At 43.5% G+C, this 26,573-nt stretch overlaps 1 protein-coding gene across 1 annotated transcript; it reads left to right on the top strand.

The window, feature by feature from the left end:
* The first annotated feature begins 59 nt into the window (after positions 1 to 59).
* Positions 60 to 25,900, top strand: LOC147024695 (immunoglobulin-like domain-containing receptor 1). The gene is made up of 10 exons (XM_085884848.1): positions 60 to 1,823; positions 6,102 to 6,272; positions 6,506 to 6,655; positions 7,698 to 7,817; positions 15,989 to 16,135; positions 16,280 to 16,447; positions 16,663 to 16,773; positions 24,486 to 24,579; positions 25,213 to 25,402; positions 25,588 to 25,900. Exons 1-10 carry the CDS (start codon positions 1,769 to 1,771, stop codon positions 25,621 to 25,623), a joined length of 1,242 nt encoding a protein of 413 aa, XP_085740974.1. The 5' UTR covers positions 60 to 1,768; the 3' UTR covers positions 25,624 to 25,900.
* The last annotated feature ends 673 nt before the right edge of the window (positions 25,901 to 26,573 follow it).

Raw genomic sequence — 26,573 nt, forward strand, 5'->3', positions numbered from 1 at the left:
CCTTGTACATTTCTTGAGATAGCCCTGGCACCCATTGACTGAATCTATCCATCCATCCATTGGGACTATACTCTGTGCAGAGTGTTGGTGCTGCCAAAGCAGTTTATTTGGCTATTGGGCACAATCCTGGACAGGTCGCCACTCCGACACAGGTTACCAGCATGCTGGCAATCATTTTGCCGACCTTGGAAGGATGACGGGCAGAGTCAACCTCACCTGGTATAAATTCAATAGCCGAGTATGATTTGAACTTGGGATCCTCGGATCCCAAGCCCACCACGCTAACCATTAAGCCAACACCATCATATATGTTTCTTTCTTGCATATCTATCAGAGTAAAATAAGCAATTTGGTGTCTGCCTGTCTGTCTGACCATGATACATTTGCTCATTACTTATCCAATCTCAACCAAACTTGCCAGGGGGACGAAGAGGAACACAGCGGAGGTTGTAGCGATTTAACTCCCCCCCCCCTCTCCCCTCGGAGGATTTTTGAGCTGTTCATGGATTGTTTGTAACTTGTTTTGCTGTAGCTTTGTTTTTGTCTTTTCTCCCAACCTCGGCTTCAAGTGTGACGTCCAATATTCCCCCTTACACCCTTAGGGGCCAGTTGTGGCCTTTATTCAACACATAACCCCAGCCGTCAAGCCTGGGTAAACATCCTGACCCAGCTATAAACTCATCCCAGTGTTTCACATGCAGGGTGATCATCAATGTGTTTGCCGTCCGTCGGATGGACGTTAAACTGGTGTCCCATCTGTTGTTAGTTATTGGACGTTAAAGATCCCACGGTGCCCTTCATGTGGAGTAGGCGCGCGATCGCTGGCACCCTGAATAAATTCCAAAATTCTGCCCTAACCTGAGTCAAATATCATGCCTGGCCAGCCAGTTCATGAAAGAGTTGGCCCAAGCTTCCAACCCCGCACAAAGGTCAGAATAATTGTGGCCATGAAAGAAGTACCTGAGACAAATTAAATGATTGTCCTGGTAAAGAGTAGAAAATTGTTTTTATTTCATGTGTGACAATGACTAACTGAACTGAGGATGAGGTGCAACTGATTTGGTCCGATTGAAGAATCGAAGCCGGTGTCGGATCAACAGTGAGGCGGCTGGCTTAAGATCTTCGGGTCTTGGTTCGAGCCCCCGTGTCGGGCCGTTGAAATAACACCGTGTGGGTTGACAGCCCGTCATCCCTCCGTGATGTCGTTCAGCTTGCTGGAGGTGTGTGTTCTACCGATCGTGCCGTTCTTGTTTCAACAATTCTTCAATGCACGATTTGATAAATGGTGAGTAGGAATAATTATCGTGTTTTGTCATCTTCGCAATTTCTACACATTCAAGCGACGCCGGTTGCTGATATTCCGTTAAAATGTCACAAAACCCATGATTGATGAGTTTTTAACACACGTGATGACATGTGCCGGTATCATGAAAGTTGTCGTTAATTGGTTTTGCTGAGGAAAACAACAGAACTTGAACAAAAATCCGTGTCAGATATCAGGTCCACGTCGGGTTTCAGATGTCACGTTCACACGCAAATACAATGGGTTCAAGCGAAGCAAATCACCGCTCAGGGGACCGATCACGTGACAGAGTTGGGATCTCGACAGGTGAGATATCCCGGAAGTGAGCTTTTATCCTCGGGCCATTTCCGGAGAAACAGGAAGTGCTCTTTCTGTTTAAAGGATGTCATAGTTATAGGGGTTATCGCGATTGATAACGCGAACACTTGGAGGTTTTAATCAAACATCGTGGATCTCTTCTCAACGATGAAAGTGATGGAGTCCGGTGTGCTTTGTGTGTTCACTCTCATGTGTTGGACAGGTAAAACATGGATGTGTACACCTGTTTGGTTCCTTTACACTTTACACTCTGCTTCTCTGTACGAATAAGTGTCGTGACGTTACACTTGTGATGTTGTGTGTGTGTGTGTGTGTGTGTGTGTGTGTGTGTGTGTGTGTGTGTGTGTGTGTGTGTGTGTGTGTGTGTGTGTGTGTGTGTGTGTGTGTGTGTGTGTGTGTGTGTGTGTGTGTGTGTGTGTGTGTGTGTGTGTGTGTGTGGTTCGATATTTATATTTAAGGATGTTTGTTGAATCATTTAGGTGCCGTCAGTACAGAAATGTCGAATATTGACCCCTTCCAGTTCCATACCCCCGTACGTTCCCTTCTTTTATTACCACCTCATAAACTTTTCATTTCTCTCCCACTCACGCACCCCACGGCCATACCCTCGTTCATTCTACATCGTCTTCCCTTCTCTTCCTTTATCTCATTAAAAAAGAAAAACAAAGAATTGCTCAATTTGAATTGCTCCTCTTCCAGATGCGTACGTAATAAATAGATGGCCCTTGCTAAATGGAAAATGATGGCGAAGATGTGCTGAAACGTTCATCATGTTGGTGACGAATCCCATGATACATTTATCGTTGTTTAACGGTAACCAAACATGGTGGTGTAATAGAGCGTTCATTCCGAGTCTGGGTGGTTCGGTGGTTCGATTCCCAACCGAGTCATACCAAGGATTTGAACAACTAGTGCGTGCCCGTACATGCAAAAAAAAATAAAAAAAAATAAAAAAAAAAACTTTCAAACCCCGTGCCAGAAACAACCACACAGGCTGTTCCTTCACTCTCGCGTGCCCGAACGTGTGTGGCCGTACGTGCAAAAAATACAAAAAAAAACTTTCAAACCCCATGCCAGAAACAACAAACACACAGGCCGTTCCTTCACTCTCGCGTGCCCATACGTGCGTGGCTGTATGTCCGTGGCCGTACGTGCAAAAAAAACTTTCAAACAACCACACAGGCCGTTCCTTCCCTCTCGTAAACAACGACTGGATTGGGGCATTGTGTTTATCTTTCAATGCGCATAAGAAATCGAGAAATTATTAGAATACAGTAAGTCATCACAATCTGGAAGTCCGTACGTTGTAACCCGTAATGGGGTTACGCTCTAACTTGTCCATAACTTGTAACTAAGGTGCCCTTTCCCCATCAGCCACGCCTACGCAGCAACGTGTCCTGTCATTGGTTGGTAAATAAATGGCCATAACTTGGGAACCACCTGTCCGATGAATATCAAACCTTAAAAAGGCACATACTCAGGTCCCCAGCAATATACCTGGCAAGTTCCAATTAGATCGGACCAGTGTTTGTTGGGAATCTCTCTCTCTCTCTCTCTCTCTCTCTCTCTCTCTCTCTCTCTCTCTCTCTCTCTCTCTCTCTCTCTCTCTCTCTCTCTCTCTCTCTCTCTCTCTCTCTCTCTCTCTCTCTGACTCTCTCACTCTCTCACTCTCTGACTCTCTGACTCTCTGACTCTCTGACTCTCTGACTCTCTGACTCTCTGACTCTCTGACTCTCTGACTCTCTGACTCTCTCTCTCCCTCTCTCTCTCTCTCTCTCTCTCTCTCTCTCTCTCTCTCTCTCTCTCTCTCTCTCTCTCTCTCTCTCTCTCTCTCTCTCTCTCTCTCTCTCTCTCTCTCTCTCTCTCTCTCTCTCTCTCTCTCTCTCTCTCTCTCTCTCTCTCTCTCTCTCTCTCTCTGACTCTCTCTCTCTCTCTCTCTCTCTCTCTCTCTCTCTCTCTCTCTCTCTCTCTCTCTCTCTCTCTCTCTCTCTCTGACTCTCTCTCTCTCTCTCTCTCTCTCTCTCTCTCTCTCTCTCTCTCTCTCTCTCTCTCTCTCTCTCTCTCTCTCTCTCTCTCTCTCTCTCTCTCTCTCTCTCTCTCTCTCTCTCTCTCTCTCTCTCTCTCTCTCTCTCTCTCTCTCTCTCTCTCTCTCTCTCTCTCTCTCTCTCTCTCTCTCTCTCTCTCTCTCTCTCTCTCTCTCTCTCTCTCTCTCTCTCTCTCTCTCTCTCTCTCTCTCTCTCTCCCCTTTCTCTCTCTCCCCCTTTCTCTCTCTCCCCCTTTCTCTCTCTCTCCCCCTTTCTCTCTCTCCCCCTTTCTCTCTCTCTCTCTCTCTCTCTCTCTCTCTCTCTCTCTCTCTCTCTCTCTCTCTCTCTCCCCCTCTCTCTCTTTCTCTCTCCCTCTCTCTCTCTTTCTCTCTCCCCTCTCTCTCTCTTTCTCTCTCCCTCTCTCTCTCTTTCTCTCTCCCCCTCTCTCTCTTTCTCTCTCCTCTCTCTCTCTCTTTCTCTCTCCCCCCTCTCTCTCTTTCTCTCTCCCCCTCTCTCTCTTTCTCTCTCCCCCTCTCTCTCTCTTTCTCTCTCCCCCCTCTCTCTCTTTCTCTCTCCCCCCCTCTCTCTCTTTCTCTCTCCCCCTCTCTCTCTTTCTCTCTCCCCCCTCTCTCTCTTTCTCTCTCCCCCCTCTCTCTCTTTCTCTCTCCCCCTCTCTCTCTTTCTCTCTCCCCCCCTCTCTCTCTTTCTCTCTCCCCCTCTCTCTCTTTCTCTCTCCCCCTCTCTCTTTCTCTCTCCCCCTCTCTCTCTTTCTCTCTCCCCCTCTCTCTCTTTCTCTCTCCCCCTCTCTCTCCCTCACACGCTCACACAGAATTATTTGAACAATGGTACGTGCTGCTTCTTTGCATGTGATGTTCAGCATTTAAAAAGGACAGAGAACGGAAAACAGCCATAGGTTGGCAACCATTGCACAGGCTGCATCCTCTTCCTGCGTTGAATTTCCTTGCAAGGGAACTCCCTATTAAAAAGTGCTTAAAACCTAATCAATCCTTTATTTTGGGAACGCTTCATCATTGAGCAATTATCTGTTATGGTTACTGGCAGCCTTGTGATTCTCTAAAAGTTTAATCACTCACTGTTTGCCTATTCTCAAGTAATAAGCCCAATGAATACAATAAAATAAAATAAAAGTCCTTTATTGTCATCATTATTTGGTGGGAAAGGTACTTCGAGGAGGTGTTTTATTTTCTCTCTATTTGATAAGAAAATGTAAATATACAAACTATGGAATTCTTGAATACCCTTCCTTCACACCCACCCCTTCCAAACCATCCTCCATTCCTTGTTCTGGGTAAAAAACAGTGAAATGAGATGACAATACCACATTGAGCACCTCTTCGTTTTTGGTGGCTGGTTCCTTTACGAGACATTACACTGCAGATTAAAGAAAAACAAAATTTAAAAACAAACGTTCAATTGTACTGCATTACATTCAATTGTACTAAAAACAATTGTACTGCAATCAATTGTACTGTACTGCAAACAAACGTTCACAGAAACCTCCAAGGGAGAAGTTCGGCCATCCGTCCAGGTAGAGGTTAAAACCCCCTTAGACACGACAATATTAATGTTATTACGAAACAATGTTAATACTAATAATATCCCCTCTCCCAAAGGGGTTTTCCCTCCTTGGACAAATGCTATGTGAACATGTATAAATAAATAGCTTATCGTGGCGTTTCGTGGGGCACATCGACTGAAAGTAAAATAAAAAAATCATAAACCACAAACACGTATGATTACCTTTTTAAACAGTCACTACTGCTGTTTAACATGAAACTGGAAGGGGGGAAACCCGACATTCTTGAGGCATTATATGCTTATCACATACCCCACAGACTAACGGACCCAAGCCTAGATCTACTGTAATTTATACATTCCAGAGAGGATAATAACGACCATTCCTGCTGCTTACATTGGGGGGGGGGGGTGCTAGTAATTGAAAAAAACAATTAAATCATTGAAAATTGGAAACAAAATAAATAATTTAAAAATCTAATCACTAAATAATGGAAAGAAAATTTTCTTCAAAGAACGAGATCTCACAGATTCCAAGACTAAACGCTTGATGCTTCCCTCCGAGAACTGTAATGACCCGTCAAGGCAGATGAGGGCTGGATGGTTGAAAAGGTGGAAGGTGCGAGACTAGATAGCAGGTAATATTGGATTAATTATCAGACCGCCACCCTATCTACAGTAAGAGAAGTTCCCTTTACCGAAGCCTCCTGATTTGAGATGCCTTGTAGCAATTGATTCGCACCTTTACCTACATTGCTTGGGAGTCAATGAAGGAATGTTGAATCGACATCATTCCAACCTTTTTTTTTTTCACCTATCATAAAATGTTTCAACTTGAGGCATGAACGAAAAATAAGTCGCTCAAAACAAAAGTTTGCATTCATCATTTCATTATTTTTTTTGTCATTCTTTTTCCGGAGTGGTGAATGGTGCGACGGTGACGGTGCCATACAAAGAGAGACAGGTCATGCTGTTTGGGACCGTCCTCCTGAGATGTGACATTTCTACGTCGGCACCTCTTGCTGATCTCACAGTTTCCTGGATATACAAGAGTTACTGTCAAGACCCTCTACTCTACTCCCATCTATCATGTGAGAAAACAGAATTGAAGGGGATTTTTAAAAAATATTTTTTATTTTAAATGCAAGAATCAAGGTTAATCGTGAAGCTTGAATGCTGATAAGAACTACGGGTGAAACAGCTCCAGTGTAAATGTAATGAAGGGAAATTTGTACAAATACAGTAATGAAATTCAGGTTTATGGTTTAAACAAGAAAAAGGTAACACTTGAGTTGATTTAACTATCTTTCTTTTCCTCCCACAGCATACTATTCAATGCAAAACATTGGTATTGATCCAGCGAATGACTGTGATGATTCGAAGCGAGAAGTGAGGACTGTGGCGACCAAGCAGGGCAATGGGCAGCCTGTGTTGGGGAGCCAGTACAGGCAAAGGAAAATAACCCTACAGAATGGTGAGGAGGAATTTGGGAGAGCTTTGGAGGTAGATTTTGAGAGATAAAAGACAGAATTTTGCAGGGAGGCATTGAAGGTGGGTTAAGGATGTCTTAACTTTTATCCAGAATTATTTTTGTACCATTTGGGAAAAAGTTGCTCAGTGTATGCCATCTCACAACATTCAAAGTAAAAAAAATATAGTTTCATGGCAAGGAGAAAAAAAAAAATCCAACATGATTTATTCCTGGCGAGAGGATATGAAGGTGCAGCTTGGTTGTCTGTCTGCTGTGCCATTAGGCACTGGTGAAAGGTACAGGTGAGGGAGCTCCAATTCATGGAAGTTCAGAGGGTGGAAAAGTTTTTGTAACGTCTGCCAATGGATGCAGAATCCCTTTTCCACTGTCGACATAATCGGCCTGGCTAGCTTGGGTCCAGTCCAGCTAACTTTCTTTCCATAATGAATTTGTTGGGCCAGGTTAAACTCTTTTTGGAAGGGAGCTGGCCACAAAATTGGGAGTCGTCTGGCTGGATGGGTTTGAGCCACGGCAGAAATGTTATGTGTGTCTAAGCAGTGTACGGGTTATTGTTTGATGTTTTGAAGGGGAAAGAATTTATTTATCTAAAAAGATCAAGAGTTACAAACATTGAGAAACAGTGTGGAGAAAATATTTTCTCTTGGGAAAGAGACATTATGTTATTTCGTAAAGGAAAAGCAACATTTCCAGGATTCGTCTTGCTTACTTCAGGCACAGGTATCTTTCACAGTAGTTGTACAAAAACCCAAGATGCGTGCTCTATACAGCACGTTGGATAGTGTAAGCCTGTCTTAAGAGGTCAGAATATGAAGAATGAGCAGAAAATATTTGAAAGTTGATGTAACAGTAAAAACTATAGTTTGAGAGGAGAAATAAGAAGTAAATTTGAACATGAAGAACATTCATTATTGGGGGTATAAAAAAATGGTGAAGTATGTTAAGATGTGAGCAGATCTTTTTTGTTGTTGTTGTTGTTGTTGTTGTTGTTTTTCTTCTTTCATCCTTGGGACTTGGAATGGAGCAGAAGCTGACCTTCTCATCCAGGAAGTCATGTGGTGGGACCATGGCGTGTACACTTGTCGTGTCAGCGCAACCACCGATCCCACCGGCAACCCTGACGCACAAATCAAACTCCTCGTGCTGCGTGAGTAATTGAAAATAATAGGATCACTGAGATTGTTAGTTTTTCTCTTCGATCCCATTGCTGATGATAAAGGAACAAACGATATTTGCCAAATGTGGTGAAGTATATCGGATGAGGAATTCAGATTAATTTTTGAATTGCATTGGATCACATTCGACAAGTGTCTTTTTTTTTGTTGTTACTTGTGAAATCAAAGATTCACAAGTACATTAATTAGTCTGGTCTGTTTTACCTCCACCACCAAAGGTGGATGGAAGTTACGTTTTCACCCCTGTATGTCTGTCTGTTTGGTTGTCTGTTTGTGTGAGCAGGATATCTCAAAAAGTTATTGATGGATTTGGATAAAACTTGGTGGACAGGTTGGGTGTGTGACAAGAAAGAATTGATTCGATTTTGGTGAAGATCCGGATCGGATAATTTCTTAAGTGATTCTTCACCATTGCGCCAAAAACAATAGCATGATATTTCAAAAAGTTGTGGATGGATTCAGACAAAAATTGGTGGATGAGTTGGGTAGGTGACAAGAACAAGCAGATTAGATGTTGGTAAAGGTCCGGATGCAGATCTGGCCTATCAGTGTCCTACAAAATGAAAACTGTTCAGACTGACAGATATATACTCTACTGAGTACCGTTCTCGTGTTACTTATGTACTGGGTTCATACTGTCTTGTTCACAACCCCGCACCACAACAATGATTTACGATAATCGAGTGAGAGCCATAACAGCTGAAGCAGTCACTTTGCGGACAGCTGAATTACGGAGTACGCTGAGCAGTGTGAATACTCCGTGTGAATGAGCAGACCACTTTCGAACGCCACTCCCGTTATTATGAAAGTGGTTCTGCCGAATTTGGTTCCCTAAGGTTCCATCGAATGCCCGGTGCTGGCTTAATGGTTAGGGTGGTGGGCCTGGGATCCTAGGGTCTGGAGTTCAATTCCCTCTCAGCTGTTGAATTAATTTCAGGTGGGGTTGATTCTGCCTGTAAACTTTCTGAGGTTGGCAAAATGAGTGCCAGCTTGCTGGTATCCTGTGTCGGAGTGGCGACCCGTCCAGGATTGTAGCCAATAGCCAAGGAGACTGCTGAGGCAGCGGCAACGCTCTGCAGAGTATGGTCCCAATGGCTGTATGGAGAGATTTTCATTATTCTGAAACAGCTGTACTTCAGTGCAGCAAGATATGCAATCAGGTGAACACGTGTTCTTCTGAAACACGAATAATAATTTATGAAAAGCCAAGACCACAAAAATCTAAATCCAGAATGAAAGATAGACTTTTGATGGTTAACAATAAAGAGCAAATAAATAAACACGAAACAGAATAGAGAACATAGACTATGGCACCACATTTGTACCATCGCTCCTACAAAAAGCGGGGGGAATTGAGAAGCAGCAGACAGGTTTGAAAAGTTCCAGGCCAGCAACAGTTTGCTTTGACAGTGTTGAACTTGCATTGTCTCTCAGTTCCTCCCTCCGACAACTGACTCCTCACAGCTGATCGTCACCCACCCCCCACCCCCACATATAAATTTCCCCACCCCCTCAGACCTTTCCTGTCGGCCACCAGCCACTCAACAGCACAGATTCCTCACCAATAAGTGACAGCCAGCAAACTGCACAGGCTGATCATGTGCCACCTACTCCCTGATAAGGCCATGGAGTGGCCTTATAATGGGGTGGAGCTTCCTCCTTCCCGGAACATCGACGTCGAAAGGAAAGGAATGGGGTGGGGGGTTGGAAGAGCATGCCGCAGCCTTGAAGATAATGCCCCTCTCACCTGGCTCCTGCCCGGTTCATGAGGAAGAATGAAGACGAAACCTTGTCTTTGCCATTAAAATACTGCAGGTAACATCGTCTTCCAGCGATGCATAAACAAACTTGAGGGGGAGCACTCGGTAGAGTGCAAAAGCTCCGCCGCCAATACTGCAAGGTCACATAAGTGAACCTGATATCCTATTCATTCAATTTGACATCAACAGTGCTCACAGAGTTATAGATTGCAACTTTCCCTTTTACCTTTAACTTTTACATACTCAATTCATTCGTCATAACTAGATTCCTTGAGACAGAAATTGATTTTATGTGGGTATATCCACCTGAAGTTCCAAAATCAGCTGAAATTATAATTTTGACGTTTTTTTTTTGTTGGAAATCACTTATAACATGTAGGAATGCAAAAAAAAATCGAAATTTTGTTGAAAAAAAAAGTTGCAAAATTTTTTTTTTCTCTAACAATTTTTTTTTTTTGGGGGGGGGGGGTTGGAAATCACTTAAAATATGTAGAAATGCGAAAACGAAAATTCAAATATTTTTTCAAAATGGCCGCAATAGCGGCCATATTGAACTTTGGACCAAGTCCAAAATCTAATGGCATGATCCTTGGACCATACCTAATCCCCCCACCAAGTTTCGTCGAAATCCGTCGAGGAGTTTTTCCGTAATACTGTTCACAAACAAACAAGCAAACAAACAAACAGACCGGTGAAAACAGTAACCTCCGTCCATCTTCGATGGCGGAGGTTAACTCGAGGGGGAGCACTCGGTAGAGTGCAAAACCTCCGCCGCCAATACTGCGAGGTCACTCAAGTGAACCTGATATCCTATTCATTCAATTTGACGTCAACAGTGCTCACAGAGTTATAGTTTGCAACTTTCCCTTTTACTTTTAACTTTTACATACTCGATTCATTCGTCATAACTAGATTCCTTGAGACAGAAATTGATTTTACGTGGGTATATCCACCTGAAGTTCCAAAATCAGCTACAATTATAATTTTGGCAATGTGTTTTTTTTGTTGGAAATCACTTATAACATGGAGCAATACAAAAAAAAAATCGAAATTTTGTTGAAAAAAAAGTTGCAAAATTTTTTGTTTTTTTTTCTCTAACAATTTTTTTTTTGGGGGGGGGGGTTGGAAATTACTTCAATCATGTAGAAATGCAAAAACGAAAATTCATATATTTTTTCAAAATGGCCGCCATAGCGGCCATATTGAACTTTGGACCAAGTCCAAAATCTAATGGCATGATCCTTGGACCATACCTAATCCCCCCACCAAGTTTCATTGAAATCCGTCAAGGAGTTCTTCTGTAATACTGTTCACAAACAAACAAACAAACAGGGGTGAAAACAGTAACCTCCGTCCATCTTCGATGGCGGAGGTTAACAAGACGGCATATCCACGTATAGAGGTCCTTATAAGAGGTTAGAAAACCTCTACATTCATACCGCACATATAAACGGGTGGGGGGGGGGGTGAAGGGTCTATAACCTTAAATAATAACTGATCCCCTCCCCCAATGAACTTAACAAAACACTCCATATTATGCAAGACAAACATATCATTAAAACAATGTTTTGCATTGTTTGAAAATAAGCTCAAATGAGCTAAGATCCTCGTCCTCTTACTGATGACGTCATAAAATCGAATATGACGTCATTGTAATGTATCAGGTTTGCGATAAATTATCTGTGCTAATGTCCGGCTTGATTCCCGCAAACAAAATTCAAACAGCTTGCCTAGTTTCGGAGATAATGTTTTAGGCAATTTCCATTAGCGGCGATATTATGACGTCAACTTTTTTCTAGGAGGAATTTTCAAAATCGGAGAAGGTTACTGTCTGCGCAGGGTATTTTTACATATATACGCCGAGTTTCAGGAAGTTTCGATGAAAACTGTAGGCTGTGAAATAAAAAAGTCCACAAGAAGAGCAGAAGAACAACAACGTGAGTAAGACTTAGAGATCCTCCACGAGGATCTAAAAATGGCCGTGGTAACTTTTGTTGCTTAAAATGTAATAATTGCTGATTCTAAATTGACAGTTTAATCCACCTTTATATTTTATCACGACTATTAATTGTGTTTGTTCCTAGCAGCCGAAAATGGCCATTCACATATTGCATGCAAACACTTGGATGCTTGAATTTGTTTACAGTGTAGGTCTGTAGGAGCTTTCAACATTATCAATATACTGTCGGACCTCACTTTTCACGGACCCCGCTATTCACGGACCCCGCGTATTCACGATTTACACATTGTGACCTGCTGTGACATTCATGGTCCTGTGCTTCACGTATTCGTGGTTTTTCGCGGGTGGAAGAAAAAATAAAATAAACTTCCACGAGCTGTGCACATAACACGGTTCGAAAACATATCTTCTACCAGCCACGTAGAGAGCATCTGTGTGTATGCAAAAGCATATCTTCCATGAGCCACGCGCATGACACAGTTCTAAAACATATCTTCCACCAGCCATTGCTATAAGCGAGCTGTGTGGCATGTCCCACTATTTACGCTATAAAGACGCTCCATCGTATCTACCAGCTGCTACGTAAGACTTCATCCCCTGCAAGTCAAACAATTAATAAGCTTCACCGCATCTATTTCCATCTGCTGAAGATGTCACCCTCTTCACGAGTTGCACGATTAAAAAAGCTTCTCCGCATCTATCACCAGCTGTGTAAAAACGTCATCACCCACGAGTCATGCGATTAAAATTCTGGCATATAAAAAGTTTGCATTCAAGGTTCTCCTGCTCATCAATAACACTCCTGGCCACCCTGGGGACCTGCATGTGACTCACCCAAACGTCAGTGATCTTCCTGCTGCCCTAGACCACCTCCCTGATCCAGCAGCTCGATCAAGAGGTAATCCCGACTTTCAAAACCTATTATACCCGCCACACCTATCGCCGCATTTTGGATATGATGGACTCTGACACAGAGCACACCATCAGGCAGTGTTGGAAGGAGTACAACATTGCCCAATGCATCGGCGCAATCAAGGAGGCACTGGACGAGGTTATAGCCTCCAACACCAACGCCTGCTGACACAACCTGTGGCCACAGGCAGTGAGAAACTTTCCAGGCTTTCCCGACAACACTGAGGAGAGGCATGAAGTTGTCAGGTTGGCGTGACGTGACGGGTGTGTGACGGGGTGTGAAGGTGTGACATCAAGGTGTGACGGGGCCTTTAGTACAGTCAAAATGTCGGATGACCTCCCACAAATTGCAACAAAAGCAAACTCAACAGATTTTGATTCCTGGATATGTCCTCAGTGACAGAAAAAAAAGTCCTAAGGGATCCTCCGGGGAGAAAGTCCTGAAATCATGGAAATCCAATATGGCCGCCACCCGGCTTCGGAGAAAATGAGAAAATTGTAAAGATTGATATTTTAAAATGGAAATATTTGTTTTTCTGCAATCTAATTGTTTCTAGTTATGGTCAGTATATTGATATACAAGAATAATTATAAAAAAGTGAAATGTATTGAGGGTAAAATAAAAAATTATAGCTTTTTTGTCCAAAAATGTCGATTTTTTTTTTTTTTTTTTTGTCCCGAAAAAAAAAATATTTACCTGATACTGATTTTGGCTCCTGGACCAAAAAAAATTAAGAAAAGTTGAAGACACAAGATGAAATCGAAGACACAAGGTTGGCACAGCAGGTGGGAGGGGAAAGCTTTGACAACATTGAGTCCGAGGAGTTGGATGATCTTATCACCTCACATGCCGAGGAGCTCACCGAGGAGGCGTTGAATGCCATTTCCAATGTTTCCGAGGAGGAGGAACAAGCGGGCACTGATGAGAAAGAGGTGTCGAGGTCCAACCTCAAGGTCAAATTCCTGGGTGAGATGCTGCAGGACACGCAGTCAGTGACCGAGAGGCTGCAAGACATTGATCTGATCATGGAACATCACCTCAAGTTCAAGAGGAGGTTGGATGTCGTGATGCTCCCATACAACGAGCTACATCAAAACCTGCAGAAATCTGTCAGGCAGCTCTCGATCACTAATTTTCTTTTTCTGCCATGGTCCTTCCACCTCAGGAACATCAGCACCCTCTCCTGCCTCTCCTGTATCCCCTTTGGTGTGTGACCCATCAGCACCCTCACCTGTGTCGTCTTCAGAGGTCTCCACTGATTTCACTGGATTTAAAATCTTCATCGTTTGAAAGGTTGCATGTGTTTGTGCAAATAAAAATTTGAAACGGTACGTGCTGCTGCTGTTTGTTTTTTTTTTGTAAGAATTTTTTTTATTGAAACTGTAATCATGAGCATTTGCATTCAAAAAGATTTTAAACTTTAAAAAGTTTCCCCTATGAATCAGGAACCGCTGGGAACCCATCCCCCCTTTTCCAATGAAAACAATGCCCCGACATTTTGTGGCATTTTCTAGGAACGTATCCCCCACGAATAGCAGGGTCCAACAGTATTACTATTATTCTGCCGTTTGACTTATTTTATTTACTCTTACTAAATGGTAGTGGTGGTCAATAAATATGTATAAGCCAATATTAAATACAGCTTGGTGTTGGCTTAGTGGTTAAGGTGGCTGGCTTGGGACCTAAGGGTCCTGAGTTTGAGCCCCTCTCAGCCGTTGAATTAAAACCAGGTGGGATTGACTTGGCCTGTTATCCTTCTGAGGTTAGTGAAATGAGCAACAGTGTACTGGGGTAATAACCATTTGGGGTAACCTTTGTTGGAGTGGCAACCTGTCCAGGACTGTACTTGCTAACAAAACTGCCACAGCACACCTCTGCACCTTTATGGTGTGAAAGGAATGGTATTATTATTGGTGTTATTATCATTATTATATTGAATACAGTTTCACTATAAACACAACAATTTCACTTGTTTTGCGAACTTTTTGTATGTTAAAATCGTTTGTCTGGCACACTCATCTTATCAACATTCAAAATATGGATCAATTACAAAAAAAGAGAATATGGATCAATTAAAAAATTATATCATTGAGTTAACTTGTTGCATCATCTGATTCATAGCAAAGTGGGAAATCACTGCTTTTTAAAGTTAAATAAACAGATGTTTGATACTACAGAACTTTAATATGGATACAAACAAACACGACATAATAGCGACCCAAGCATTTCGTGCTGCATTCTTCAGGGTAAAAAATCGCAGCAAGTGAAGAAGGAAGTGAAGGCGCGTGCTTTATACGCAGGTCTCAATAAGGTAGACGCTGATTGGTTCAACCGTAATGACGTCACGGTTAATCCGAACGCCCATTGGTCAGCTCATCATCTTCACTTCGATCTCCCATTGGCTGAAGCAGAGTTTGTTGATGATTGACGTTTGCAACCACATCCTTGAGAGAGGGGGGATGGGTTTCCCCAAAGGTCCATTCCCCAGTTGTTACTTCCCTTGATCTTTCCATGCTGAAAGAGACACAGAGATCATACAAATTCCTTTTGACGACTTAATATTGGATCGGTGGTAAGGAGGAAGGTTGTTTCCAACATACGTAAATGAAACGAGCTCCGACCTCGGCTCAATATCCTGAACATCTCTGCATTGTACTGGTCTGCACAGATAGGGTTGGCGCCCAGGTGCTGTACAATGGCAGATGAAGCAGGCACAGTGGTCGGTGGTTGCTGGATATTTCTACATGCTCGCACTGGTTGTGTTCTAACCCTCACAATCTTTCTTCGAATCGCCAAGGGGACGTGTTGTTTGATCCGATCAGCCAATCTTAGTGTTGTGCGGCCCATGTACCGAGCTTCACATCGGCACTTAAACTCATCAATAACATTGCTGGTTTGTGAGGTGGGTAGCACATCCTAGTTGACTGACGTCAGCAAACGACGAGAGGTAAAGATTACTCGGGGTTGCACAGCCAGAAACGCGTTGGAGACAATATGTTTGATTTGTACTTCAAACCTTCGTGATGATTGCCCTTTCCAGGGCATCCTGATATAGACTGGACATTTGTCCGGACCAATCTTCCGATCTTTTGTCGTGTTTAGAAACTTGTGCACGTAGACGGTAGACTGATGTTGTGAAACCAAGGTTAGATCTATCAACCAACACATCCAAAAACGATAACGTGTTTGACAATTCCAGCTCCGTGGTAAACTTCAACGCTGGATGGAGAGTGTTGAGCCATGCCTGGGCCAGGTTAAATACATATACAGATATACATATATACACACACACATGTATATATATATATATATATATATATATATATATATATATATATATATATATATATATATATATATATATATATATATATATATATATATATATATATATATATATATTATGGGTGGATTGGGAATTATGCACAGGAGAGCTTGTAGAAATGAAAGCAACGTTGTGCATTACATTTGGCTCTCTGTAATTTGAATTATGCATGTATGGGTGTGTAGACTGGCAGACTGTGCTGTGCATCGTCCTCGGTGGAGTTCTTCTCTTCGTGCTCTTAGGCATTTGTTGCTGTCAGTGTTGTCCACATTGCTGCTGTTGCTATGTGAGCTGTCCATGCTGCCCAGAGCGTTGTTGCTGCCCACGAGAATGTGAGTTGCTATTCAAAGAATTGGATGGTACTCCAAGAGTCTTTCTAATTTTTTTTATTCCTCATTCTCCATGAGATTATTGAAATAAATGTTGATTTCCACATTTACTACAATTGCAAACTTGGCTTCCCCACCTTCCCCAAGTGTATACGGCCAGCAAGTATGCAAAATCTCACGGCCGGTGGTACAACGACACGCTCCCTCCACCCCTGAATTCCATTCCACAAGTCGGATCTTATCCCCTGCCTGGATCCTATCCACCCTCTATTACACCTCTCATACCCTTGGACTCCATATCTGCACCCGAATCAGGTAAATTGGGACAAAGTTAAACAGATGAAAGACAAAATACTGCATTGGAGTCAGTAGAAGGAACCCGAATCAGCAGGAAGGAACGTGGATAGGATTCGGGTTTCAGTTGCGACTCCTTTACCCGCAAACCCATCCAGTTAGCTGTCTTATCTGACTGCGAAACACAGAATTACCATTATTTAATTGTCGAGTTGTTTCTGATTTTTGTGCTTCAGGAAACGGCCTACGAATTGCTGCCACTGACCCCTCAATGCAACGTTTGCTTCAATATACGGAGCAGGAACTGGCCAACTTTAACCCAAGAGCTCCTCTTCGCCAGCCTGTCGGTCAGTCCTTATTGCTTTACTATTATGTTGGTCTCCTTCTGGATGCAGCACAAGGCTGCGGGGTCGCATCATTGGCTGAGTAGATGGCTGCGCTGCTGATGCAATGCCCTCTGTAGGTTAGGGCAGGAATTTCGTTGTTGGTCTCATTAACCTCCATGACGGGGCTGTCACACCTTGACGATTTAGCCAGCGTATGCCTGATGTATGCAAAATTTGGCTAAAACGCTGGCACACGTCAAATACGTTATGCGAAAGTTTGTATGCGTTAAGAGCACGCTGGCATACGTCGTAGTACACTGGCTTTTTTCGTAGTACACTGGCATACATCTTTGTATGCTGGGATACGTCGTAGTACGCCGAGGTGTTAGACAAATTTTCCATGCTTAAAATTTTCCGACGTATTTTTTTTTTTTTTTTTGTATACCTTGGTCGAGGCTCGTATGAGAGCTAACACACAACTCACAGCAAGGAGGCATGAGACAAGAGGGGCGGGAGTGGAAGGGACAAAACATTGGGGAACAGACACAGGTGAACTGTGGAAGGGAGAGGGATGGGGATGGGACGGGGAACATGGCGAGGAGAAGATAGACATTACAGGGACTTTCAGGAAGGAAAGCAGGAGAATTGAAGGAAGTGGGCTTGGGTGGATTATCGGGGGTGGAAAAGATCGAGGATTTGGATGGGGGAAGATATGAGGTGGTGGTGAACAGCTGTTTTGAAAGCCTGGAGGGAAGAATGGGAAAGAATAGAGTGAGGAAGTTTATTCCAAAGGCGGGAAAAAAGAGGAATGAAAGAGTGAAGATGAGCAGTGATTCGTGATTTTGGTAGTTTTACCAGAAGGGGGTTGTTAGCGGACCTTGAGCGCCCTGTGGAAATGTGGTTGGGACATATCGCAGAGAGAGCAGGGGGGGGGGGCAAGGCTGGAGAGGAGTCGGTAGAAGACAGAAAGACCACCGACCAACCTGCGGTGATTGAGTGAGAGGCCCAAAGACTCAGCTTCATTGCGGGAGATGCCAATGATCTTAAAAGCCCTGGTTTCGACAGCGTGAAGTCGAGAAAGGTGGGAGGCAGGAGCACCAGCCCAGAGGGGAGAGCAGTACTCCATCAGGCTACGGACAAAAGCTTTGTAAGTGGTCAGGAGCTCAAGAGGGCCGAGGAAGGACTTTGCACGACGGAGGATTCCCAGTCGGCGACTGGCTTTTGAGGCAAGGTTGGAAATGTGACTTTCCCAGGAAAGGTCATGGCAGATAGTGAGACCCAGAAGCTTGAAAGAAAAGACTTCTTCCAGAGGATTGTTGAGAAAGTGGATGGGGGGTTTTGTAAACGGTCCTTTCGAAGAGACATAGTGAGAGTGTGAGATTTGTCTGGATTGAAAGACATGTTCCACGTGTTGGACCAGTTTGTGATTTTATCCAGATCTGCAGTGAGCGAAGAAGCTGCTGCTTGCCGGTCTGAGGGATGACAGATTGTACGGCAGAGGGTGGAGTCATCGGCAAAGAGAAATAGAGGATTTTCCAGAGAGTCCGAGAGATCATTGATGAAAACCAGAAAAAGAACAGGGCCCAGAACGCTACCTTGAGGAACTCCAGCCTGCACAGGAAGAGGGGATGAAAGAACTCCATTTAGGGCCACACATTGACTGCGACAGGAGAGGAAGTCTGCGAGCCATGAGTGGAGATGGCCTTGAATACCATGGGAAGAGAGTTTGGTGAGTAGGGCAGGGTGCCAGACTGTGTCAAAAGCACGTGATATGTCCAGGGATACGGCTCGGATTTCCTGTCTGGCATTGAGGACCTCCATCCATTGATGGGAGAGCAGTAGCAGCATATCCAGGGTAGAGTGACCTGGTCTGAAACCAAATTGATGATTGGAAATCAAGCCATTGGAGAAGAGGAAGGATTTCATGTCTGAAGCGATGATGGATTCCATAACCTTGCTGATGATTGGGAGAAGGCTGATTGGTCTGTAGTTATAGGGATCTGTTTTTGCACCTTTTTATGCAGGGCAGTGATGTTAGCAGATTTCCAAGCAGATGGCAGATGACCTTGGGAAAATGAGAGGGTGAATAGAACAGAGAGAGGGTGAGCAAGAGCAGAAGAGCAAGCTTTGAGGACACGTGGGCTGATGCCGTCTGGACCGGCTGCAGAATCTGACTCGAGGTTTGAAAGCAAGCTCTCCACCTTGTCAGGAGAAAAGGACACAGAGTCCAGGGACAGTTGGGTGCGACTGGGTGAAGTGGGTAGAGATAGTGATGGGTTTGGGACACAAGATTTAGCTGCAAACACCGAGTTTAGACATTCAGCTTTATCACGTGTGGAATCAGCAGTGCGGCCATTGGAGGTAAGGGAGAGGATGGAGGGGGAACATACACCAGAAACAGTTTTGATTAAACGCCACCAGGATTTTGAGGAGGGAGAGAGGTTTGAGAGTTCAGACTTGAGATTAGAAAGATGTTGTTTTCTGGCTCTCCTGAGGGTAGATACACACTTGTTCTGAGCTTTGTGGAAAGAACTGAGATTGCCCTCAGTTGGGTTTGCTTTCCATGAGGAAAAGGCAAGTTGTTTCAGGACAACTGTCTCACCACAAGCTTCAGTAAACCAAGGGCGGGAGGAAGGGTAAGACAACTGAACACGAGAGGGGATAAATCTGTGCATGAGGGAGAGCAAGTTTCTTTGAAAGAATTCCCAGGATGAGTTGATGTTTGAGAAAGTAGTGATAGGAGACCAGTCTGTAAGTTTGATGGCTGCTCGGAGACCCTGCCAGTCGGCTTGAGTGAAATGCCAGACTCGACGGCGGTGAGGTGGTTCTCTGATAACAGCCAGAGAGATGTCCACTTTGACAAGGACGTGGTCAGAAGAACCAATTGGAGCGAAGGAAGAGCAGCAGATATTGTCAGGGAAATTTGTCAAAATCAGATCCAGAAGAGATGGAGTACCATTGGTTGAGATCCGACAGCGTATGACTACGTATGATGCGTATGACTCACACGTTCCGCATTCGCTGGCATAAGTTGTAGGCCTGTTACGCGATCGTTGACACACGTTACTTGTAAGTTACTCATAAGTTGAAACACGTCGAGGTAATGTTTAGCGTACCCGAAACTTATTTCTAACCTATGAGTAACGTGTTGTAGGCACGTTGCGCGATCGTTGACACACGTCCACACACATTACTTGTAAGTTAATCATAAGTCGAAACACGTCGAGGTAATGTCTAGCTTAGTGGTTCTCAACCTTTTGTAGCCACGACCCCCCACCCCCCCCAAAAAAAACAAAAAAAAAACATGTAGTCTCAAACACTGACGGGTTCCTCCTGTGAACCCCATTTTTATATACCAATTCACCTAAACACTGCCAATACGCCATTATACGGTAGATGTAAGCTAGAAACACGTTCAGTATGTTCTGTGGTCGTCCGGAAGACATCAATCAAATACGTCTACATACGTCAATATGTGTTGGAGATACGTTACACATAGGTTCAAAGCACGTTACTCATAGGTTAAAAATTAAGTTTCGGGTACGCTAAACATTACGGCGACGTGTTTCGACTTATGAGTAACTTACAAGTAACGTGTGTCAACGATCGTGTAGCGTGCCTACAACTTATGCCAGCATACGCGGAACGTGTGTCATACGTCGGGTACGTCAAAAAATTTTCAACATGCTGAAAATTTCTCGACGTATGACGACGTATGCCAGCGTACTACGACGTATGCCAGCTTGCTCTTAACGTATACAAAACTTACCCATAATGTATTCGACGTGTGCCAGCTTGGTTCGGCAAATTTTTCATACGTCGGCATACGCTGGCTAAAACGTCAAGGTGTGACGGGGCCTTTAGTACAGTCAAAATGTCGGATGACCTCCCACAAATTGCAACAAAAGCAAACTCAACAGATTTTGATTCCTGGATATGTCCTCAGTGACAGAAAAAAAGTCGTAAGGGATCCTCCGGGGAGAAAGTCCTGAAATCATGGAAATCCAATATGGCCGCCACCCGGCTTCGGAGAAAATGAGAAAATTGTAAAGATTGATATTTTAAAATGGAAATATATGTTTTTCTGCATTCTAATTGTTTCTAGTTATGGTCAGTATATTGATATACAAGAATAATTATAAAAAAGTGAAATGTATTGAGGTTAAAATAAAAAATTATAGCTTTTTTGTCCAAAAATGTCGATTTTTTTTTTTTTTTTGTCCCGAAAAAAAATACATTTACCTGATACTGATTTTGGCTCCTGGACCAAAAAAATTAAGAAAAGTTGAAGACACAAGATGAAATCGAGTCTATGGCAATGCAATATAATTATGTAAATCATTGAAACATAACAAAATTCCCAATTCCACTCGGGGCAATCACATCTGTCTGACGAAGGTTTCGAAATGAAAATGAAAATTCGCATTAAACTTAGAAACTACATCCATTATAAACTTCCTATACATGTTGAGAAAATCAAGCGTATTAAAGTTAGAAGTCGACAATGTCGTCATCATCCTCATCATTGTCACATGGAGTGTTTGTGCAGCCAGAGCCCCTGCAGTTTCCACAAGCTGGAGTGCACTCAATGTTGTGCTTCTTGCATCTGCATCTCATGGTGCTACATTCAGCCTGGCAGTTGCACCTAATGACACGTAACATATTTTCAGGAGCTGGAGCTATTGATGTCTGAAGTGGCACAAAACCCTGGTCACACTTCTGCCAACCCCAGTCTGTGGAAGAAGTATGCAGGTCTGACGTCTTGAAACGAATCAAAGACCACCTTCAGAAGCATGCCGAGTCTGCAAAGATATCTTCTAGAACTTCAGCACTCTGGGTTCAGTATATGGACATGCTAGACATTCTACGCAAATACATCCGGGCAGAGCGCACTGGGAACTGGGCACTACATCTACAGGCCATCCAGGAAATGCTGCCTTACCTGGCAGCCTCGGACCACAACCTGTATGCTAAATCTGCAAGGGTGTATCTGCAGCAGATGTCCAACCTCAAAACTCAACATCCCAATGTCCAACAACGTTTTGATGGGGGGTTCCACGTGGTTCGATGAAGTGATCGCCTGTGGGCAGGTATTTCATCTGACCTGATCATTGAACAAGTTCTGATGAGAAGTTTGAAGACCAGCGGGGGGCTCACATGAGGGTGAGGAATGACAGAGCAACAACGGCTGGTATGGCTACTATCAATGCCTGCGTGTGCAGAAATAAACCAGGCAATGCAGGAGCTCACAGGTGTGAACTACAACACTGGAGAGCAGAAGGACATGACCAAGGCAAGACAATCTCGTGACTGGAAGGACACACTATCAGCTCTTCAGTATTTACAGGAACGGAATCCGTTCAGTAGTGATCCACGTCTGAGGAACATTGCCACTGGAGTTCATGCACACCCCACCGTCAATGTCGATACAGCACATGGAGTAGGAGCCAAAATATTGAAATCTATGGATGGGAAAAACACCTGCCGAGCACACATTTAAGAGGAAAGACCAAGTTGTCACCTTCGCACATGAAGTCATCTGTCAAGATTGATGGAGAGCAAGTCCAGGTTGACCCATAACTCCTCTTCCAGAGACTGATCACTGTTGCACAGACAGCAGAAGAACTGGAGTCGGCCTTCAAATATGAACTGTGCAGCTATCCACCAGCCCTCTTTGATTCCTCTCTTCAGTTCCGAGAAGCACACAAGCCAGTCTTTGCTGATGCCATCTGGGATCTTCTTGGATTTGATGTCCCAGCCGATATCCCCAATGATGGGCAACAGTATGTTTTGGATGGCGGGGCACTTGTTCAACGCATTCCATGATCTCGTGGATCTACATACAGAGACATATGCCATCAGTACACTGATTATGTAACGAAGAAGTACGGAGATGCCATAGTCGTGTTTGATGGTTATGAGAGTACCAACACGAAGGACATGACACACCAGAGACGGTCTAAAGGGAATGCTGGCACTACTGTGACATTTACAGCTGACATGCGTCTCACAATGAAGAAGGAACAATTTCTTGCCAATAGGCAGAATAAACAGCGATTCATTTTTATGTTGAGTGAAGAGCTTCAGAAGAAGAACTGTGAGACACACCATGCCTCAGGGGATGTTGATCTCCTGATAGTACTGAAGGCCGTGCAGTCTGCTACTGTCACCAACACTGTGTTAGTTGGTGATGACACAGACCTCCTCGTCCTCCTATGCTACCATGCAAGCTTAGAATCACATGACCTCTTCTTTTGTCCCTATTCAAAGAAGAACACGAGAAGCCTCGCATCTGGAACATCAAGGCTACAAAGAAAATGATTGGTACAGGCATATGGAAGCACATACTGTTTCTACATGCAGTTATTGGGTGCGACACGACGTCTCATCTTCATGGGATTGGAAAGGGAGCTTCCCTCAAAAAGTTCAAAGCAAACAACACATTCCGTGAGCAGGCCAAGGTTTTTGATACATATCCAGCTTCCGTATGTGATGTGGCAGATACAGGAGAAAAAACATTGGTGATAATCTGCAACGGAAAGTCAACTGACACTCTGGACACCCTCCGGTATCAGCGGTACTGGGACAAGGTGGCTTCGAGCTCCTCTCACGTGCAACCACAGACGTTACCACCAACATCAGAAGCAGCAAAGTATCACAGCCTGCGCGTGTATCTGCAAGTCCAAGAATGGAAGGGATGTGCAGATGAACTTCTTCCGACAGACTGGGGTTGGCAGAAGTGTGACGAGGGTTTTGTGCCACTTCAGACATCAATAGCTCCAGCTCCTGAAAAGATGTTACGTGTCATTAGGTGCAACTGCCAGGCTGAATGTAGCACCATGAGATGCACATGCAAGAAGCACAACATTGAGTGCACTCCAGCTTGTGGAAACTGCAGGGGCTCTGGCTGCACAAACACTCCATGTGACAATGATGAGGATGATGACGACATTGTCGAGTTCTAACTTTAATACGCTTGATTTTTCTCAACATGTATAGTAAGTTTATAATGGATGTAGTTTCTGAGTTTAATGTGAATTTTCATTTTCATTTCGAAAACTTCGTCAGGCAGATGTGATTGCCCCGAGTAGAATTGTGAATTTTGTCATGTTTCAATGATTTACTTAATTATATTGTATTGCCAGAGACTTGATTTCATCTTGTGTCTTCAACATTTCTTTTTTTTTTGTCCAGGAGACAAAATCAGCATCAGGTAAATATTTTTCTAGGGGGGGGGACAAAAAATTGACATTTTTGGACAAAAAAGCTATAGTTTTTTTATTTTACCCTCAATACATTTCACTTTTTTATAATTATTCTTGTATATCAATATACAGACCATAAATAGAAACAATTAGAATGCAGAAAAACATATTTACATATGAAAATATCAATCTTTACAATTTTCTCATTTTCCCTGAAGCCGGGTGGTGGCCATATTGGATTTCCATGATTTCAGGACTTTCCACCCCCGGAGGATCCCTTAGGAGTTTTTTTCTGTCACTGAGGACATATCCAGGAATCAAAATCTGTTGAGTTTGCTTTTGTTGTAATTTGTGGGAGGTTGACCAAATATTTCTGCTAAAATGCCTGTACTACATCTCCAGTTCACGTGGTTGTCCTTTGTTGTCGTGTGTATTAGTGATTTGAACCACACCTTTGCTTGCAAAAGGGTGATGAGTGTAATTACAGAGGTATCATTCTGAAATCCCACTTGTACTTCCCAATTGCAGCTGCAGAAAGTGATAACGGTTTCGGGTACAACAACTATCGGGCATCAGGAACCCGACAAGATCGGAGGTCTCAATCTCGCAGCCCTGGAAGAAGGTGTGTTGTTTCTGTCACAAATCCATGAAGATTGTTTACTCAATCGATCCCCATTAGCAGGCGAGTGAGTGTACTCCAAACTTGGTAAATTTCAAAAGTAAACGAGAACGGCACTCGGTAGAGTGCATACCTCCATCAGGCTGAACAAATTGCATCTTGTATTCACTGATGGGCTGGATCTGCATCCGAACCTGAACCAAAATCTAATCTGCTTGTTCTCGTCATTTACCCAACTAGCTCGCTAGCTATTGTGTGCAGCCTGTGGCTGCTGGTTGTATCATATTTTGGGGGCATGGCTGTGCTGCTGATCCAATGACTTCTATTACTAGTACACTGGTAATCATTTTGCCAACTTCAGAAAGATGACGGGTTGAGTCAACCCCACCTGCTGTTGATTCAATGGTGAGAGAGGCTCAAACTCAAGACCCTGAGATCTTTAGCCAGCCAGCTTAACCGTTAGACCTACCCAACTCATCCACCTAGTTTTGTTATCATCCAGTCAAAACTTTTTTGAAATATCATGCTAAATATCATTTTTCGCGCTGATCTCTCAATGGTGAAGAACCACTTTCAAAAAAGTTGACAGGCAGGAAAATGAAGTGGAGCTGATTTTCTTTTTTCCTATCTGTGCAGGCCAGGTGGTTCCAGTCACAGGTCACACAGTTCTCGGCAAGGTCGGAGGTTGGGATCTTGGGATGACCCACGTGATCCAATTTGGGGTCAAAGATCTCGGAGGAATGTAAATCACATGACATTACCAAGTTATGACCAAGCAGTGTCAAGCAATCGTCAGTGTGATGAAAAACGGCGAGTTCTACGTCAGGTCAGGGGTCATAACCTTGCTGTCACGTTAATTGTTTTTTTGATATGCTAGTACCAAACATCTTTGTTTTTTGGGGGTTTCTTTTTCCTCTCACCATCATTGCACCTTATCTCTTATTCATAATCATCCTATAATTATGAAACTGATTGCTTCAACACTAAGAATTTTAATAATTGTGTCTCCAGCTGACCGAGTTTGACCGAGCCAGCGTATCTGTCTAACAGCCTCCTCCTGATGCAAGATCAAATGAAATTTCATCATGGGTGGTCTTCTCGTCTTGCTTGATCTGTTACACAAAAGCACCAGAATCAGAGATCCTCCAGTTTCATGAGCTCTACTTTTCTGTTATAAATACTGTGAGATCTTTAATGTCCACCTGAGGGATGGCACACACACACACACACACACACACACACACACACACACACACACACACACACACACACACACACACACACACACACACACACACACACACACACACACACACACACACACTGATGAATCATCCTGCCTGTGAAACCCTGTGTTGACAGCTTAGAGGCGATTGCACGTAAATGACCTACCAGCTCCTTTAATGTGAGTAATTGACTATTTTATTTGTATCCTTCAGAAGTTAAATGATTCGAGAATTGGTTGTTGGGTATATTTTATTGTGGCTATTACAGTTACAACCTCGTTGGTATTAGGTTTGGTGTTGGTGGTTTGTGCAAGAACATAATTCATTTGAAAATGAAATCGTGGTGCAAATGAAAATGTTAACGTAGTATGTTATGTAAATTGTTATGCATTGGTTAAGCCTTTCGAGTTCCTTGTAGATGCTGTACCTTTTGATAAACAAGGTCGTAATCTTCTTCCTCTTGTGTATGGCAAAGTCATAATGATGGAATGGAAACAAGAACACATGGCTCGTACCTCTATTTTGACATTAGCAAGCCAAGCAACTGGAGACTGCTCCATTCAATCCATTTCCTTTCCCCACCCCTACCCTCCAATGATTTATTTCATGCTTTAGCTTTTTTGATTACATCCCTCTCTTACCCCTTGCATTATTAGAAACTGGAAGACATGCTGGAGCACACAAGCAGTCCCATGGAGTGGTAATGGTAGCAAGTTAAATGAACATAAAATAGAAGTTCACCAATTTATTTAGTAGCAGGTAGAAGCTTCT

This window comes from Eptatretus burgeri, chromosome 6, assembly GCF_056783735.1.
Source record: "Eptatretus burgeri isolate ZD-2024b chromosome 6, Ebu_testis_v1, whole genome shotgun sequence".
Lineage (NCBI taxonomy): Eukaryota > Metazoa > Chordata > Myxini > Myxiniformes > Myxinidae > Eptatretus > Eptatretus burgeri.

What these genes read in the sequence shown, in the direction of transcription:
- LOC147024695 (XM_085884848.1), top strand. Translation starts at nt 1,769, where the DNA reads ATGAAAGTGATGGAGTCCGGTGTGCTTTGTGTGTTCACTCTCATGTGT. An exon ending in ACTCTACTCCCATCTATCAT is followed by an intron (nt 6,273 to 6,505) that starts GTGAGAAAACAG and finishes TTCCTCCCACAG; the next exon opens with CATACTATTCAATGCAAAAC. An exon ending in GAAAATAACCCTACAGAATG is followed by an intron (nt 6,656 to 7,697) that starts GTGAGGAGGAAT and finishes GGAATGGAGCAG; the next exon opens with AAGCTGACCTTCTCATCCAG.